At 38.8% G+C, this 15,464-nt stretch overlaps 1 protein-coding gene across 1 annotated transcript in view; it reads right to left on the minus strand.

The window, feature by feature from the left end:
- Window positions 1–12,989, minus strand: part of LOC309412102 (potassium voltage-gated channel subfamily KQT member 1-like) — a gene marked incomplete at both ends in the record, with an annotated part of 522,805 nt that extends 509,816 nt beyond the window's left edge. Inside the window, 2 exon segments of the mRNA XM_082008908.1 lie at window positions 12,606–12,946; window positions 12,948–12,989. Coding sequence (XP_081865034.1) covers window positions 12,606–12,946; window positions 12,948–12,989 — 383 coding nt within the window.
- Window positions 12,990–15,464: the final 2,475 nt, after the last annotated feature.

The following is a 15,464-nucleotide window of genomic DNA, read 5'->3' on the forward strand; positions in this document are numbered from 1 at the left end:
GGACCTAGACCTGAGACGCTCCAATTATCTTTCTGTACAGTCTGTGGGCTGCTGCAGTCTGTCATCTCCACGAGGACAGAAAAACCTGCTGAAGTGAGTGGGAACGGCAAGTACCTAATTACTACTCCTCACAAGCAACATGAAAGTCAACCTTCCCATTCTTTACTTGGAGTGTTTAGAAATGGAACTTGAAACAGATAAGGGACAGTTTCTGGTATCATCAGCCAGAGTCAGGTAGACCTAAGATGGCAAAAGTAACAGAAGCATTTTAAGGTAGATATAAAAACCATATACAAAGTTCAAAATTGTACTGTTCCAGGTAGTGACCTTAGAGTATATAATTTCCCTTTCGCTTAACACAGGTTCATGGGTGGACACAACCTCAGTGTGAAGAAGCTGGGACTGCTCTTCCCTTTCACTGGATACGTGTGTCCTGGAGGGGGAGGCAGGAAAGGGCTGAAACTGAGACCTTTGAGGTGCCATTCAGGACCCATGGTTAACGTATCAGTCCCAGAGACAGGTTTTAGCCATTGCTGGCAATGCAATGGCGGCCATGGCAGTGGAGCTGTTTATACTCTCAGAGCGCACCACAGGCTCTTGCAAAGAAGCCATGGGGTTGAGCTGTGTGAGCAAGTGACATCTGTGTTATGACAAAAGTGCTGGAGACAAGTAGCGGAAACAAAGGTCAAGTCCTCCCTGCACCCCAAGTAAGTCCATTCCCATAGAAACAACAATCCTTTTGCACCTTTCTCTCTAATACCGTGGAACAGCATTTCCTTCTCCCTCTGATACCTTTAAACCAGCAGTCAGCACACACTACCTTCATATTTTTTTAAGGTTACTATCTCTGTTATTGAGCCATGCACCAGAATACAGGTTAGTTTTGAGAAGTCTAACCTTAAACATAAATGGCTTAATTAATTGCCAACTGATCTGCAGAATCCAACAACCTACAGCTCTGTTGCCTCTTAGGCAATCAGGAAACCTCCCTGTGGATTGCTTCAAACAGCCTCTGGGATGCTAAACATAGCTCTAACGAATGACCTTTTTAAACATACTGGAGAAAAAAATACCTTGGGTGAATGCCAAATTCCCTATAAAGAGCAGGACAATAGTTAAATATGGGGCACCACATACAAAACTTTAGCAAGACTCACCACTAAATACCACTGGTTTGTCTTTAGGTCTCACTTCAAGTTTTGGTTTGAGAAACAAGCTGTTCTCTAAGATTCAGTGGCAAAGTCTTCCAGTGTTAGCTTGTCAACAAGTGACTACCAGGTCGTAGGTCTCCCTAAATATTTCTGATTAGATTTCTGGGATACTTGTAGGTAGGGTAAGTGGATGGGTGTGAGTTTAATATTCTTGGCTTGGGGTGAAAGTACTTAAAGCTTGTCATGTGGCAATTTCCCTTTCCCCACCAGCTGCCAGTTTGGCTTTCTCTTGTTCCCTGCTATCCATACTCTCTCCTGCAATGGGCAGTTCCCTGTGCTGCAAGGGGGTGAAAACAGGTTGTGATTGTTTACTTGCTTGCAAGTAGTTATTTACATCAACAGAGAACACTCTCACTTGCTGGCAGCTGTTCAGTTCCTAAAGGGAAGGAGCTGATAAGAAGACATAAATAATTACCAACTAGTAGAGTTGGTCTATTCTTTCCTATCTTAAAAGAACTGAGGTACTGCTTTCTGGTAATACTTCTGTGATTCTGAGAATGTCAAGCCATACTTTGAGCTATTGCTTCGGCCAATACTGTTTTTCTTTTCTACCATACAGCTGCTAAAAATAGAGAAGTATTTCCTCTCAAAACACCTGGCTTTCTTTTCCTTCAATATTTTACTCTTCTGAAGACAGGAACTTACCCCCAGCCACCTATCTGCAGACTTTTCCTTGCTCTCTCTTTAAAAAGAAAAAAGAAAAAGAAGTTTTGCTTATCAGAGGAAAAAGGATTATGTGGGAATTTCTCATTTTGTTTTGGATTCTCACTTAATGTAGTTCACACCAACAGAAGGTGGAAGTGCCATGCTTTCCCAAGAAAGGTCTTGCTAATGTACACTAAATTTTAGTATTTCTTGATTTCTCCTAAATTCCTTAAGCCTTGTGCATACAAAAAAATATAACTGCTTTTTCATCTGTGTTTTAAAACCATCATCCTTAAATGTGTTCTGTATGTTAACAAATTTAAATAGGCAAAACTGGTGCATTGGACAGCTGATCAACCAGGGTTAAAGATTACAAATGAGTGCCTCTCAGTGTCCTGATCTTCCTAAACATTGCTTCATTTTGGAGAGTAGATAGTGTAACTGTAAACATGTTTCTGTTGTTATTGTTGCCAGGGACAAATTCTGTTTAACAGATTAATTGGCTATGAGCATGCTCTGCTGAAGCCTACAAACACTTGGAACTAGTATGTTAACTACAACACAGAGAACAAAATGATGTCAAGTACTTTATCAAGGGTGAACTCTTTCAAGGTCATGCTATAATAACCTCATTTTCCATGGAAGACAAGCCTAATGAAAGCTCTTAAAGGAAAAGCATTGATCATTCCTCCTTTTAAGTTTTGCTTCAAATACTGCCATTTCTATCAAAGACGACCTGTACATGTGGGTTTTTGTGTTTATCTACTGCAGATAAGTGTACTTGAAGTGTTGATATATGAGATGCTTGTGGGATGTTATCTCTTGAATAACAAAAAAGGGATGGGTGAGGAGGGGACAAACTTATCAACTGGTAGACAGAGATACACTCCTTGGCAACCAAATACTAAATAGTAGCTTTGTGGCCTTTTGGGCTTGTCAAACTTAAGTGACTCTGGAAATTGTGTTTAGAGAAGAAAACATTTTTAGAAAAATGTGAGCTCTATAGTGAAAGAAAATCAACAAAAATTATTATAGAAAAGATATTGAAACCTATGCTCTGTAGTATTTCGATGCCTTGATCATGGGTCACCGATGTTTTTAACACAACCAGACATGTCTTTCCCCTGCTGTGCTCCTTCCTTAAAATGAGCTACTGTGACTGACTTCACTATATGAAAACCCTTCATAATCACACATGGCTTATATGTGTCTCCAGTTTAAATTATATCAAAAAACTATTTTTTTAATTTCTCAGATAATTTTTGTATCCTATCTACTGTTTGATCCAGCAACATGTGAAGCCAAAATGTTTTACTGTTCTACCAACACACTAGGACAGAAGAAATCCAGTTGCTTCAGCTGGAGTTAAATCACAAGAAAAAGAGATTGAACTGAGGGTAATATGTCCAAGTAAACCTATGTGCAATTACACCCATTGAAGCTTCATCTTTTCCCTTGATGATAGGCTACAGAGCTGTCCAGCAGAGACCGATAGCTTTAAAACAGCCTGTTGTTAGGGAGAATAAATGAGTTTAACCAACAGAAAGTTCTTTGAGGGGATCCAGAGGCACGGACTGCTTTTTATTTTAAGTGGTTATTTTGTGGCAGGAAAATTAAGGAAAGCATTTCCATTTTTTCATGCTATAAAAGTACAAGATATTATCATTCTTGAGTGCATGAAGCACTTTCTTCTAAATAGGATTACACTGTCTTATGTTGAACAGCCATGTGCTTCTATAAAACATTCCTGCTAGTCTGAATAAAACCTCATTCCTGGTGCTTACATATTTTTGTCATCCAAAGGACTAAGTCATAAAGAGAAGGTTGTCCATGTGCCTTTGTAGGCAAGTTTTGATGTCCCTCAATTCTCTCATAGATCTATTTCCAGGCTCCTGAGGCTTGATGTTTTGTCGAAAGGTCTTGTGCTTATGCATATGTGATCATACACAAATTAGAGTTGGTTGGAAATTTTGGTAAAGAAACAATTTTTCTGTTGAAAATACTAGTATGTTAAAATTAGAAAGTAGTCTGGGAATGTGTTGGTTTCAGCAGAACTGGAGAAGGAGGCCAGACAGGTTTTAATGGAAGCTGGCTTAGCTTTGGACTCTACTAACAGGCGGCCTGCCTGGCAGGGAGTTTGGGCATATCCAACTTTCTGTTTTGCCTCAGAATAAAATATTTTCAGGGATATGAAGCCTTCAACCAAAGGAAAATTCCACCTATAACATGGGTATACTAAGGATATCTGTTTTCAGTTTTTTCTTCAACTGCATTCAGAAATGCCTGATAGCCCAGTCGCATGTAACATGAAGTTGTCCAGCTGGCTCAAATCAGAAGTAACTAGCTAATATTTCTACAATACCTAGAAAATTTAAAAATAATTTACAAATATACACTACTATTCTGTATTTTTCTTGAGAAGTTTCACCTCTATATGTATAAATTATCACAAATCAGTTTGAATCAATAGCTAATACCAATGCTGTTCAAATCATAGCGAGCCACTCATCATACAAAAAGATCTCCCACTTCAAACCAACATTCTGAATCAACTGCCCAAAGACATGTTATTTTTAAAACATCCAGAGCTCCTATTAGCAATGAGCATTTCACATTTTCAAAGCATTTAATAGCCTAACACATTTGCTGCTTTTTAAAGAGCGCTAAGATTTGGATTTTGTTTTTCCTCTGAGTTTAGCTGGCAGTAGTCCAGAACTGACAAATAACATTCATGCATCCATTACAATCGCCGGAAGCACTGATCTTACAAAAATCTTTTTTTCCTGCCATTCCTAGGATTTAAGCTCCCCAATTCAATTGAGTGCCTGTGTCTCCCACTAACATCTGTGCTGCTATGTTTGTCTTTTTTGCTCTTATCTCCATATGTCTTGTTACTAGAATGTCTGGATGTCCTCTCCTTCCCTGGGCACAGGAATCAAGCTGCCATTTTGATTCTGTATCGCTAAGACTTTCTAGAATACACCTAATCAGTTCTTCAAATATTGACAGAAACAGTTCATCATTGTGACTTCATGATCAGTGTTCATAATTGACACATTTATCATTGACCTTCACTGTGAGACCAAAAAAAATAGCAGGTTTTGGCACATGATCTATGACACTTTTCCACAGGGACAGGAAATTACTACCACCATTTACAAAGCAACACCAGCCTTTTTGTTGCACTCATATTAATTAATGTTTCTTAGCTGCAGTATCAAAAATGGGAAAGAATAAATGCATATAATGATACTGTGCAAATATATCCAGTAACAAGTTAATGCCAGCTTGATTATCATGAAGACATCTGAAACATTCTTCTTCTTGAATTTGATACCATGTGGAGTCCACAAGTTAATGAGTGATTGTAATGTTAACATCTTTCTACTTTGCTGGTTTCTGTAAGAGCAGAGGGTTTTTCCACAGAAGCATAACCAAATTCCATCAATAACAGCATATCAATGCCAAACTACAGTATTTGTTTTCACTATAGAAACAAATGGTTTCACTATAGAAACAACATTAGCCTGTGGGGACATTAATGCATATTCATTGCAGAGTCTTGTACAAAATTAAGCTTCTAGAATAAGATGGATTGAATTTCTTACATAAATGATGGAAAAAGTCATCAATAATTTCAAAAAATGAAAATAAAACTTACGTAGCCTGTGGCTTTGCGCCCTGTGGTTAGGTTATTCTGTGCCTAAAGTGAAGTACGCTCAGATCAAAGTTCTTCCTTAGGAACTTTCGTAACATCTCTCTCCTGAAAAGACTCTTTGGTGCCAAACAATCTAATTGAGCTCAAAGTGAAGTGTTTTCATCTTTGTCATTATTAATTTATCTCTTCTCTATCCAAATGCTTATTTTAACAAAATGTGAAGAAACCTAATATCTCTGACATGTCTCATCCTCTGTCAATATTAGTTGAAACTTGCCAACTGGCTGAAAATTTTTTGGTAAGGAACTTTCAGACAGACACACTCAGACAGTGTGGTTGCATAAACCTCACTTCCTTCGGAAAAGAGGCTAAAAATTAATAACTGTCCACATGTATTTTTAGAACTTCCCAATCTTGGGAGTTCACCAAATCCTAAAGATAATTCTGTTTAATATTAGTGCACCTCCATTAGCAACTTAAGCAGTTCCACTGTATCATCCAGTTGAACATGCAACCCTAAGCAGTAAGAAACACATTCCATTTTAATAAAATTAATAGTTATTGGGCTTCTTCCCTTTAATACTGTCCATCTTTTGGTATCTGAAGTTTATCATCATAGACAAGACATCAGCTTAGTACCTCTCTGTAGCTAGTATATATATGAAAAGTAGCTACTGTAGTTCTAAATTGGAAAACTTGTCAATTCAATTTCGTGTAAAATGTCCAAATAAGCAACTGTTACGCTCGCAAGAAACACTCTGAACACAATAATAATAATAATAATCATCATCATCATCATCCCTAACTTACTCTTATGAAAGCACATCATGTCCAGACCTAAGCTGTGACACCAAGGTCAAAAACAGAATCTCGAAAGCAGTCATATGCTTACAATTACTCTGAACTTTAGCTGTTGCTCATGTTGGTTACATTACAATCACATCATTGGAAAAAGCAAAATATCTGTTTGCATTCTAGAGATAATTGTGGGAAGGACAGAAATGCGAATTTGATGGTCCCTTTGAGATAAACAGTTCTAAATAATGGGCTATAGGCTCCATTTACAGATAAAAACAGAAGCAGGAGAACACTATGCTAACTTACTTGCTCTATATATGTAGTTTCACTGAGAGCTGCTACACGCAAAGAACCAAAAGATATGCAGGCAAGAGCCACACAGTCATTAAAAGGAACCACTAGACCCTTATATTTTTGCCTTTTAATGTTCTTTATATCAGCAACAGCTGTATACCAAACAAAAATGGAGCGTCAGCCAGAATGGTGGCCTTAACTTCTTAACACAACTACAGCATTTCTTACATGAAGTTGAGGGAAGTAAAAAATAATTGAGAAAGCAAAGTTAGAAGAGAAATAATAATAAAAGAAAATTGCAATTTTTAATTTTTCCCAATAATCTCTCTTCTTTTTGTGTTACTCATGGTGACACAGACTTCAGTACATAGAATCTTCTCTAAAGGAAAAAACCCTTAGCTGGCCAGACCCCATTTTACAAACATGTTCTTGATCTTCTGTACTTTCCTCCCAAAGTTATAAGTTAGCGACATTATTGATATTGTTCATATTTTTGTGAAGATCATGCACTTTTAAATTACTTAACAGTAATTCCTTAGATACATTGTTTTCAACAAGCTGCCATGAACATGTGTGTGTGCATGTGTGCCTCTATAAAGAAGCTGTGGGAGTCAGTACAAAGGAGGAGAGGGTTAACAAAGCAAACTCAAGGCATGTTTTCATAGGCAACTGAGCCAACACCACTGTTCTCTGGTGGCAAAAAGGAGAGCTCTCCCTCATCCCATTCCAGTCTTGGCCAACCGGTTAGCACTGGTTCCAGCACCATCAGACCATTTGCTGATATGCTGTAACTCCTTAAGGTATCAAAAGCTACTCACTTTCTTGCTGGGCTAGATTTCTGCCATTACAGTGAGTTGACTTAGCTTAGGAGGGCTACAGGGAGCGCCAGAAGCAGCACATATTATGCAGGAGAAATATGTGGCCAGGAGAAAAGACGGGAAGTTGAGAGAGGGAACTTTCCCCTTTTGGTACTGGCAACCTATTATGCCAGCTCTTGTGGAACCATAGTCTAAGGTGGACATCCTCCTTATCTTTCTCATGCAGTAAACAGAGACAGACAGCATCCCCTAGGAAGGATTCTGAGCAATAGCCATTATTCTCTCTGAGTCACCATTTGGAGGAGTTGTTTGCCTGTAAATCACAAGGGAGCCTGGAGAGCAGACTTTGTTGCTAGGCAAATTCTGCATTTATGAAATGTTTTGCTGTCAAACCAGGTGGTCTGCAGTACTTGCCAGATGATTTGCAGTGTTACTTTGCAATTATTCCATACAATTTTCTATTAAATTTAACAGGTGATTATGATCCGCTAGGAGCACTAAAAGAACAATAGTGGACAGTACTTCAAGATGCTGAATGTGTATTACTAAACTGACAGAAGACCATCCACTTTTTCCTGCTGGGCTAGGTTTCCGCTGGCTTAATAAGTTGAACTGGCTCAGTGATCCAAGGATATCCAAGGACAACTAGACTTGGCAGGAGCAAGCTGAATGGATAAGGTGGGTAAGGGGAGTAGAACTGGAAGTGGTTTGTTAGCAATGGGCTGTTAGATTGGCTCACCCCATCCCATGGGAAGTTATGGCATATAAAGATTGGTCTAACTTTTAAATGAGCGCAAGGTCTAACACTCCTTTAACAAGTGGCCAAACCAGCACAAAGTAACCTGGAACAGCTGCAAGTTCTCACTTAAACTTTCGCAGTGTTACACGACAAGAAAGTGGCAGGCCTGAGAACACAATCTAAGAGTCCCTCTCATGGGCCTCCTTCTTGCCTTAGGCTTGCCTCCCTTTTCAACCAGCCTGTGGTTTCTCTACTGACTGCCAGCAAGCCTTCCAGCTGTGCTAACTCCAGCAGTGATGCTGACATCCGTTCACTAAGAACTGGACTGAGACCAACAGCTCCTTTTGTATCTCCCCACAGTCATTACTTCTTGGACAAGATTCAAACCAGTTGCCTACGGGTGAAAGGTTCCTTCTCCAGTCATGAATTCCACGCTCCCTTTTCCCCCTGGCTTCCAACTGTCATCTCCTACCCCTTCTCTCTCCCAGTGGCTCTCTGCGAACTTCTTGACCATTTGCAGCTGTCCCACAGTTCTAGCTCCTTATGCCTATCCAGACTTCTGATCTCCAAAAGCTGCTAGCCTTTGTTTCTTTGTCCTTCCTGCTTAAGTCTGCTTCTCTTTCTTCTTGAGCTAGCCTGCTCTGGTATCGCCTTCCCTCCAGTTTCAGCATCACTGGCACCAATCTCAGTTTCTATGACAACCCAATCTAGCCTTCTGTCTCTCAGTCCCAGGTTCTCCTCTGTCCCTGTTTCACCAGACTCAATGTAGCCATTTTCTCTGCTTCCTCACTTCTTAGTCCAAGTGCTGCCCACATAGGTTTCCTCTAAGCTTCTGGCTTTTAACTAAAAAAAAAAAAAAAAAAAAAAAATCACCTACACAGCCAACAGCAGCTGACAGTTAGAAGTTGCTGGATGTTCCAGAGAAATGGAAAAGGTAGGACAAGGAGGTTGGACTGCAGTGACTAAAAAACAACAGGGCATATCTGAGGGGGAAAAGGTACTTTAGGTCCACCTTGTTTGCTGAGATATATGGCCAGTTAGCCTCAGTGCAAATCTGTGTAAACTCAGTTGTGTTTTTCCCAGGACCTGGGCCAGTGCAGCTGTGCAGCACAGGGCTCCACTGTGATATAGACACAGCCTTAGGCTGACACACTATCACTCACACTCAGAACAAATTAACATATGACAGCAAGCAGTTACCTATCTCCCTGAACACAAGTGAAATCATACTGTTCTCCTATGATCAGCCACCACTTACGTGTGAGTGCACACAGGTGCACATACAGTGAGCCTTTTCTTCCAACAGGCTTGAGTTGCACCTTCTGACTTCTGGTTCTGTGCCTCTGCAATGTGACAGAAGAGCCGGACCATGTCCGCCCTTTGCCTATGACCAAGGCGGCCTGCAAAGACTTGGCAGTGTAGCATTCCCCACCACAACTACATTCTGACATTTTGAGCACATACATTGGATTCTGGTTTTGGTTTATGATTGCTACCTGGTCTCTAAATGGGTGTCAATAATCTTATCAGGAAAACTGGCTCTACTCCTCCCCACCCCATTCACATGTATGTGAACACAATATTTTAGCCAAATGAACACAGTATGATAGACAATAATTGATCAGCTCCAGTCGTAATGAAATATATGTCTTTCAGAAACGTAAACTCCTCACATGAATAAGGCTCCACTTACAATTAAAATATTTAAATGTGTGGATTTGCCAAGTAACTTTATTACCATACATAACTCATCACCAATACATATTGTACTTCTCATTCAAAAGATAAAATATGAGGGTTATGCCCTAATATATTGACATGCAGATGTGATTTAAGCAAGTGTGTAGCTGAGTTTAGAAATCAAATTCAAACCAGGCACGCACCTCTTTCTGGACTGAGGACCATACGGCAAACAGCTGGACTCTAACATATATCAATATATGTTATCATACCTTGAGGCTCTTAGCCGCAAGAAGTGATTCGTTAGGATCAATGTATTGCTATTACATGTCACAGCTATTTATCAAGACCTCACCTCTTTCTAACTTGTCCTCTACCCCATTCTTGGGTATTTCAGGAGTTAAGTATTCCACAGTACTTCCAGTGAAGCTGAAGACTACCTAAGTGAGTAGCTTTTCAGGACTGGGAAGCGGAATTCTCAAGCAAACCCACTCACCTCTTCAAATATTTTGTTTTGAAACCACAATTTTATCCTGGAATAACTTCATTAAAATAACACAAATTACAGATTTAATTAGGCAAAAATAACTCCCCTTTCTAACATACATTATGAAGATCCTTGAGAATTGTGAGTTTAGTCCTTTAAAAGAAACTTGAAGTATCAGGCATAAAACAAGTATTATACGAGATAAGATTATCTTAGCAATTTCAAAATGCAGGAGGAAGGTCACCTCCTGCAGCACTTGCTGTTCCCTTGCCTTGCCTGTTAGGTTCTTTCTAGCAGAACTGGCTACAGATCAGAACAGACTCTAGTCCCTCTTGGGTAGAAACTTCCCACAAGTTTGTATATGAGTTATACGGTCTTTCTGGCATATGAAGGACAAAAGGGCAATGAAGGTATGCTGCACATCCAGCTCCTCTAGGCTACACAAATATCAGTTACATACTTGGAAGACTTGATTTGTTATGAAAATAGTAGTCATCATTGTCATATCAACTCTACATAAATTACCCCAAAACAACAGATATAACATGGGAAATACTTTTTTAAAACAAATTGCTATTTGTTCTCAATTGTATTTTAGATTACCACTTTAGTGCTTTAACAACGGTTAACTTTAATGACATTTAATGTTGTCTAGTATGTTCTTTCTGAAACAGAATCTTGTTATATAAATGAACACACCATGCAGTTATTGGGATAACTAGTAGGACAAATATACTTAAGACAAAATGCTGGTGAAAAACTATGTTTAAAAAGTTTCCTTTCAAACAATCTCAAAGAAAAAGCTTTTAAAAGAGGTCAATTTACATATTCTTTCATTTAAGTTAGGAATCCTTGTACTATTAAAAAAGGAGTTTTCTGTTAGTAATACCAATCTTTTCTCCAGTTTTCTAGTATGGGAGGGGGGTTGTGCATGGATAGACTTTTAATTTTTTTAGTTTTATTTTAATGCCCATGGCAGAATATAAGTACATATTAAAGGTCAACCTTATTCTGAGATAAAAGTGCACAGATGATGAAACAAATGCATTTTAGCAAGATTAATATATCCTAACATCAAATAGGCTTAAATCATGACTATTCATATATTTAAATCTACACAAACTACATTCGTTTAAGCCTTAGGCATTATTATATACTATAAGCATAGTCCTTGAAAGAGGCCCTATCCTTTTACTTGGCAAAATTCCACTAATAAAAAAATCCTTTTAAAAAAATCCGTATATGATTTTGAGGGATGAAAGGAAACAAGTATTTAATAAGACCATCTATTTTATGCCAAACAGAAGCATTATGATGCATTCTTATAATTACCATACATTTCTCTAGGTGATTCCTGACTGCAATAACTGGTAACAGTTTTTCCAAAATGCAGTCCGGCCATAGAAAAGTTTATCTGAGACAAACAGAATGATTTCAACACTCTGCATTTCTTTATGACATATGCTAATTTTATAATAAAAGCAAAGACTTTTGGCTCAGTTTGCATTCACTATAGCCAGTAAAACTTCCCCTTGCCTCAGTGAGAGTACAACTGGACCCTTTCTACAGCTAAGATGATGAATTATCATTCTGTTAAGCAGCATTCAAAATAGTAATTGTGGTCTTGCTAAACTTGACAGATACCATAAGCAGCTCAAAGAAGAGTAGCAGCTGTATTAATATCTTAACCACTGTTTTAGAAGAGTAAATGAAAGCCTCAATTTCCTCCTTGCATGTATTATATGCATGGTATAATGAAAAACCTTTTGCTAAATTTGTATTCATTATGTGTTCACAACTGTAAATTAATTCAACTAGCAACGTTATGATTAAATGTTTGTCCAACTAAAAATTGTTTTGGCACTTTAAATGGACTTGTAAATGGACTTATAAAAATGTGGCTTATATGACCACAGCTAAATGTTCCACATCTCATGTTAAATACTGCAGTGTCTGAAGCTAGAACAATTTAAAGCAGCTAGGTCAGCAATTAAAACTGCCATGAGCATATAGGACTTCCCCTCAGAAATAGAAAACATATAGCATACATCTTTGAAGATAACTATCAAGTAAAGAATAAAAAGCCCTCCTCCAGAAATGTTAATAGATACAGCAGTTGATCCTTTGATAAACTGGCTTTTCCACTGCTTTCAATGGGATTACTCATGCAACAGGTTTTCAGCCTGAGAGCTCAAGTACTATAATTTCTGTCTAATTAAGCAGACAGTTTCAATTTTTCTTACACCAAAGATTATGTGAAAATGTAGGTACTTACACAGCAAAATGATAGATAAAACACTTCCATCCACTGGGCCTCTCCAGGAAGTTGTAGACATCTCCCTGCATACTAGTTTTAGCTAAATAACAGCTATGGAAACACTTCGTTGTACAGGTCCTGCGGACTTCACTTTCTGTCAAGGCTGCAGCCTTTGTGCCTTCCTCAGAGTTGTGGTGAATCCCAGATCCATTATTCACCAGGGTATCAGGATCCAGTGCCACAGAAGAATACTGCATATTGCTTAAGTTCCCCTTGACTTCCAGCAACGCTGAAGATTTCTTATTTCCATTCAGACTGCTAAGCTGGGAAGCGGAGACTTGAACCTGTCCATAGAGGTTTATACACTGGGTGCCCAACAGTTTCTCCACTATCACAGGACATTCTGTAACAACACAGAGGAATTAGTAACCCTGATCAATATTTAAAATCAGAAAGAAGGTATCGTATGTCCTCCCTGCCCAGGGTGTTCTCCAGCAGCTGATGACTTTCTGCTGTTATCACAGAGCTTCTCTGTGACATGAGTGTGAGCTGCCAGCCTGTCACTCGCTGTCACTCACAGCCTCTGAAATTAAATCAGAAAAATGTATTAGAGAACAACACATGCTAGACACCAGAAGTATCAGACGGCTGGGAAAGGAATGAGGTTAAGACTTCTGGAGGAAGAAAGAAAATTAAGATGCGAAGTTACGTTTCTTAAGAAGGAAGCTTAAAACTACTTAAATAGTGCAACAGAGTTGTCTTGAGAGCTGATACTATGATATAATCTTAAGCTGAGTAGTTCTTGAACTGTCCTGATTAGAGGTGGAACTGTGAAAATTTCCTGGAACTTATAAACCTGTTGTTGCCTGAAACACACTAGACTGAGGTTTTGAACTTCAACACCTACATCTCAATAGATCTTATCTAGAGTGTCAATGTTACAGAAATATTTTAAGACTTGAATAAATTATTTCAGTCACCTCATGGGATGTGATCTTGCAGTTCATGGTACTCAGAAACAATTTTTCTCAAGTGTAAAAAGGAGGATGCCATTAACAATAACTGCCACTGGGAGGTGAATAATTGTTACAAGGGGAAAGATCAAAGACTCCTGGCCTGATTCTTGATTTTCTTCAAGCCATTTAATGTTTGCTGCTAGCTTTGCTACTCCCAAGCAAGTACCTAGAGAAAATAGAATAGAAAATAAGGCTCTTATAGATCAATATCTATTTCATGGGGCAGACTTAAATTGCTGCTAATACACAGATACTTAGCAGCAATAATAATAATTTTGTGAGACTGAGAGCAGCTGTCTTTCTGAAGTGTCATTTTTTGTACTGCCTCATTTCTTACACACTACCATGAAAAGTATCCTTATTATAAATGCTTAGCTGAAATGAAAATATGAAAATATTACAAAAATATGGGAATATTAAAAGTATCATGAGAGGTGACTTCAAAGCACTGCTGACGATAATGTCAAAATTATGTCTGTAATGTCATATTGTAATGTACTGTGTTATCCACAATATAAATCCAACATGCTTAGGAGTTGCAGATGACTGCTCCTCTGTCAGAAGAGACTCACCCCCACATTTTGAGTTACTTTAGATTCAGCAGAATAGAGTAATTTAGAGAGAGAGAGAGAGTTTCAGCCTTCACTCCCTCTTTTTAAATGAAGCTTATTTTTTGTTGTTGCTTACAGATCCTCATGTGTAGTGGATGGACTCCCATTATTGATGAACAGAGCCCTCTAAGTTATTCCACAGAATATTTGCATGGAGTAGTGAACATGTTACAATGTGTTCATTTCTTAAAACTGGTCATGGTAAGGTGGACTGATGCATTTCTACATCAGTCCTATAGCAGATACAGAAACACCTCCTTTCCCTCATCAGCTCCCTTAACAATGAAAAGCTGGAGGGTCTGAACATTAAAGTTAAAACACAAAGCCCTTCATCCAAGTCAGTCTACAACAAGAACATAAGAAACATCTATGAGAAGTACACTCCCTCCGTATCTTTCATTTTAGGGTCCTGAGGCTACCTACATAAGTGCTTGTAGCAAAAGCTGGCTACCCAGCAGCTGAAAACAAAGCTGTGTGAAACACATTTGCTAGCCTGCTTAATCAAAACAGAGGATCCAACATAGTCAGACATAAAGCACAGAAAAACCTGAAACCAGCTGGCAAACAGTACCTACTTTCTCTTGTCACATGTCCTCCTTCTCTTTGCTGCTCCCTCAGCTCCATACAGCAAACTCCCTAGATAGGTGCAGGGACAGGAGCTGCTGCCTGACTCTGCCCCCAATTTATCAAGTCCCACCCTGAGTAAAGCAGGGTCCCTCCCTTTTATCTGCCTTATATGGCTGCCCTTGCAAAAGGCAGAGAAAGAACTGGGGAACAGTTTTGACGATTTCAGAGAGGAGTTACTCCGCTTCTTCCTGTTGATAAAACAGGCAATCATAGGCAACAGCTTACTTTTGCTGAGGATCATCCTCCTTTCTCTCCCAGTCCTTTTGTTATCTTCATACAGTTAATTACAATGGCTTAAAAGTGTCATTTCCTTACGGCACATCTTTTAAAAAAATTAATTAGGTGTTGCTTGTAGCTAGCTGGAGGCTCTGCAGCAGGCTTTCATTTTGAGTCTAAACAGGCAGCTTCAGTTGTTTGTTTTCTTCCATCAAAGTTTTGGTAAAACCAAAAGCAGTACTTCATCATGTTACATTAAGTAATGGAAAATCAGCGTTCTCTATTGTTGTTGCCTCCTCTGTTCATTTTAAATTCCATTCTCAGGACCTAAGCTTTCTGCATACAGCGCTCTTAAACATCCACTTTGGGTTTGTGAAATCCACTTCCAGAAACAGGTGCCTAAAAGT

This window comes from Phaethon aethereus, assembly GCF_964289735.1.
Source record: "Phaethon aethereus genome assembly, chromosome: 1".
In the NCBI taxonomy this organism is placed as follows: Eukaryota; Metazoa; Chordata; class Aves; order Phaethontiformes; family Phaethontidae; genus Phaethon; species Phaethon aethereus.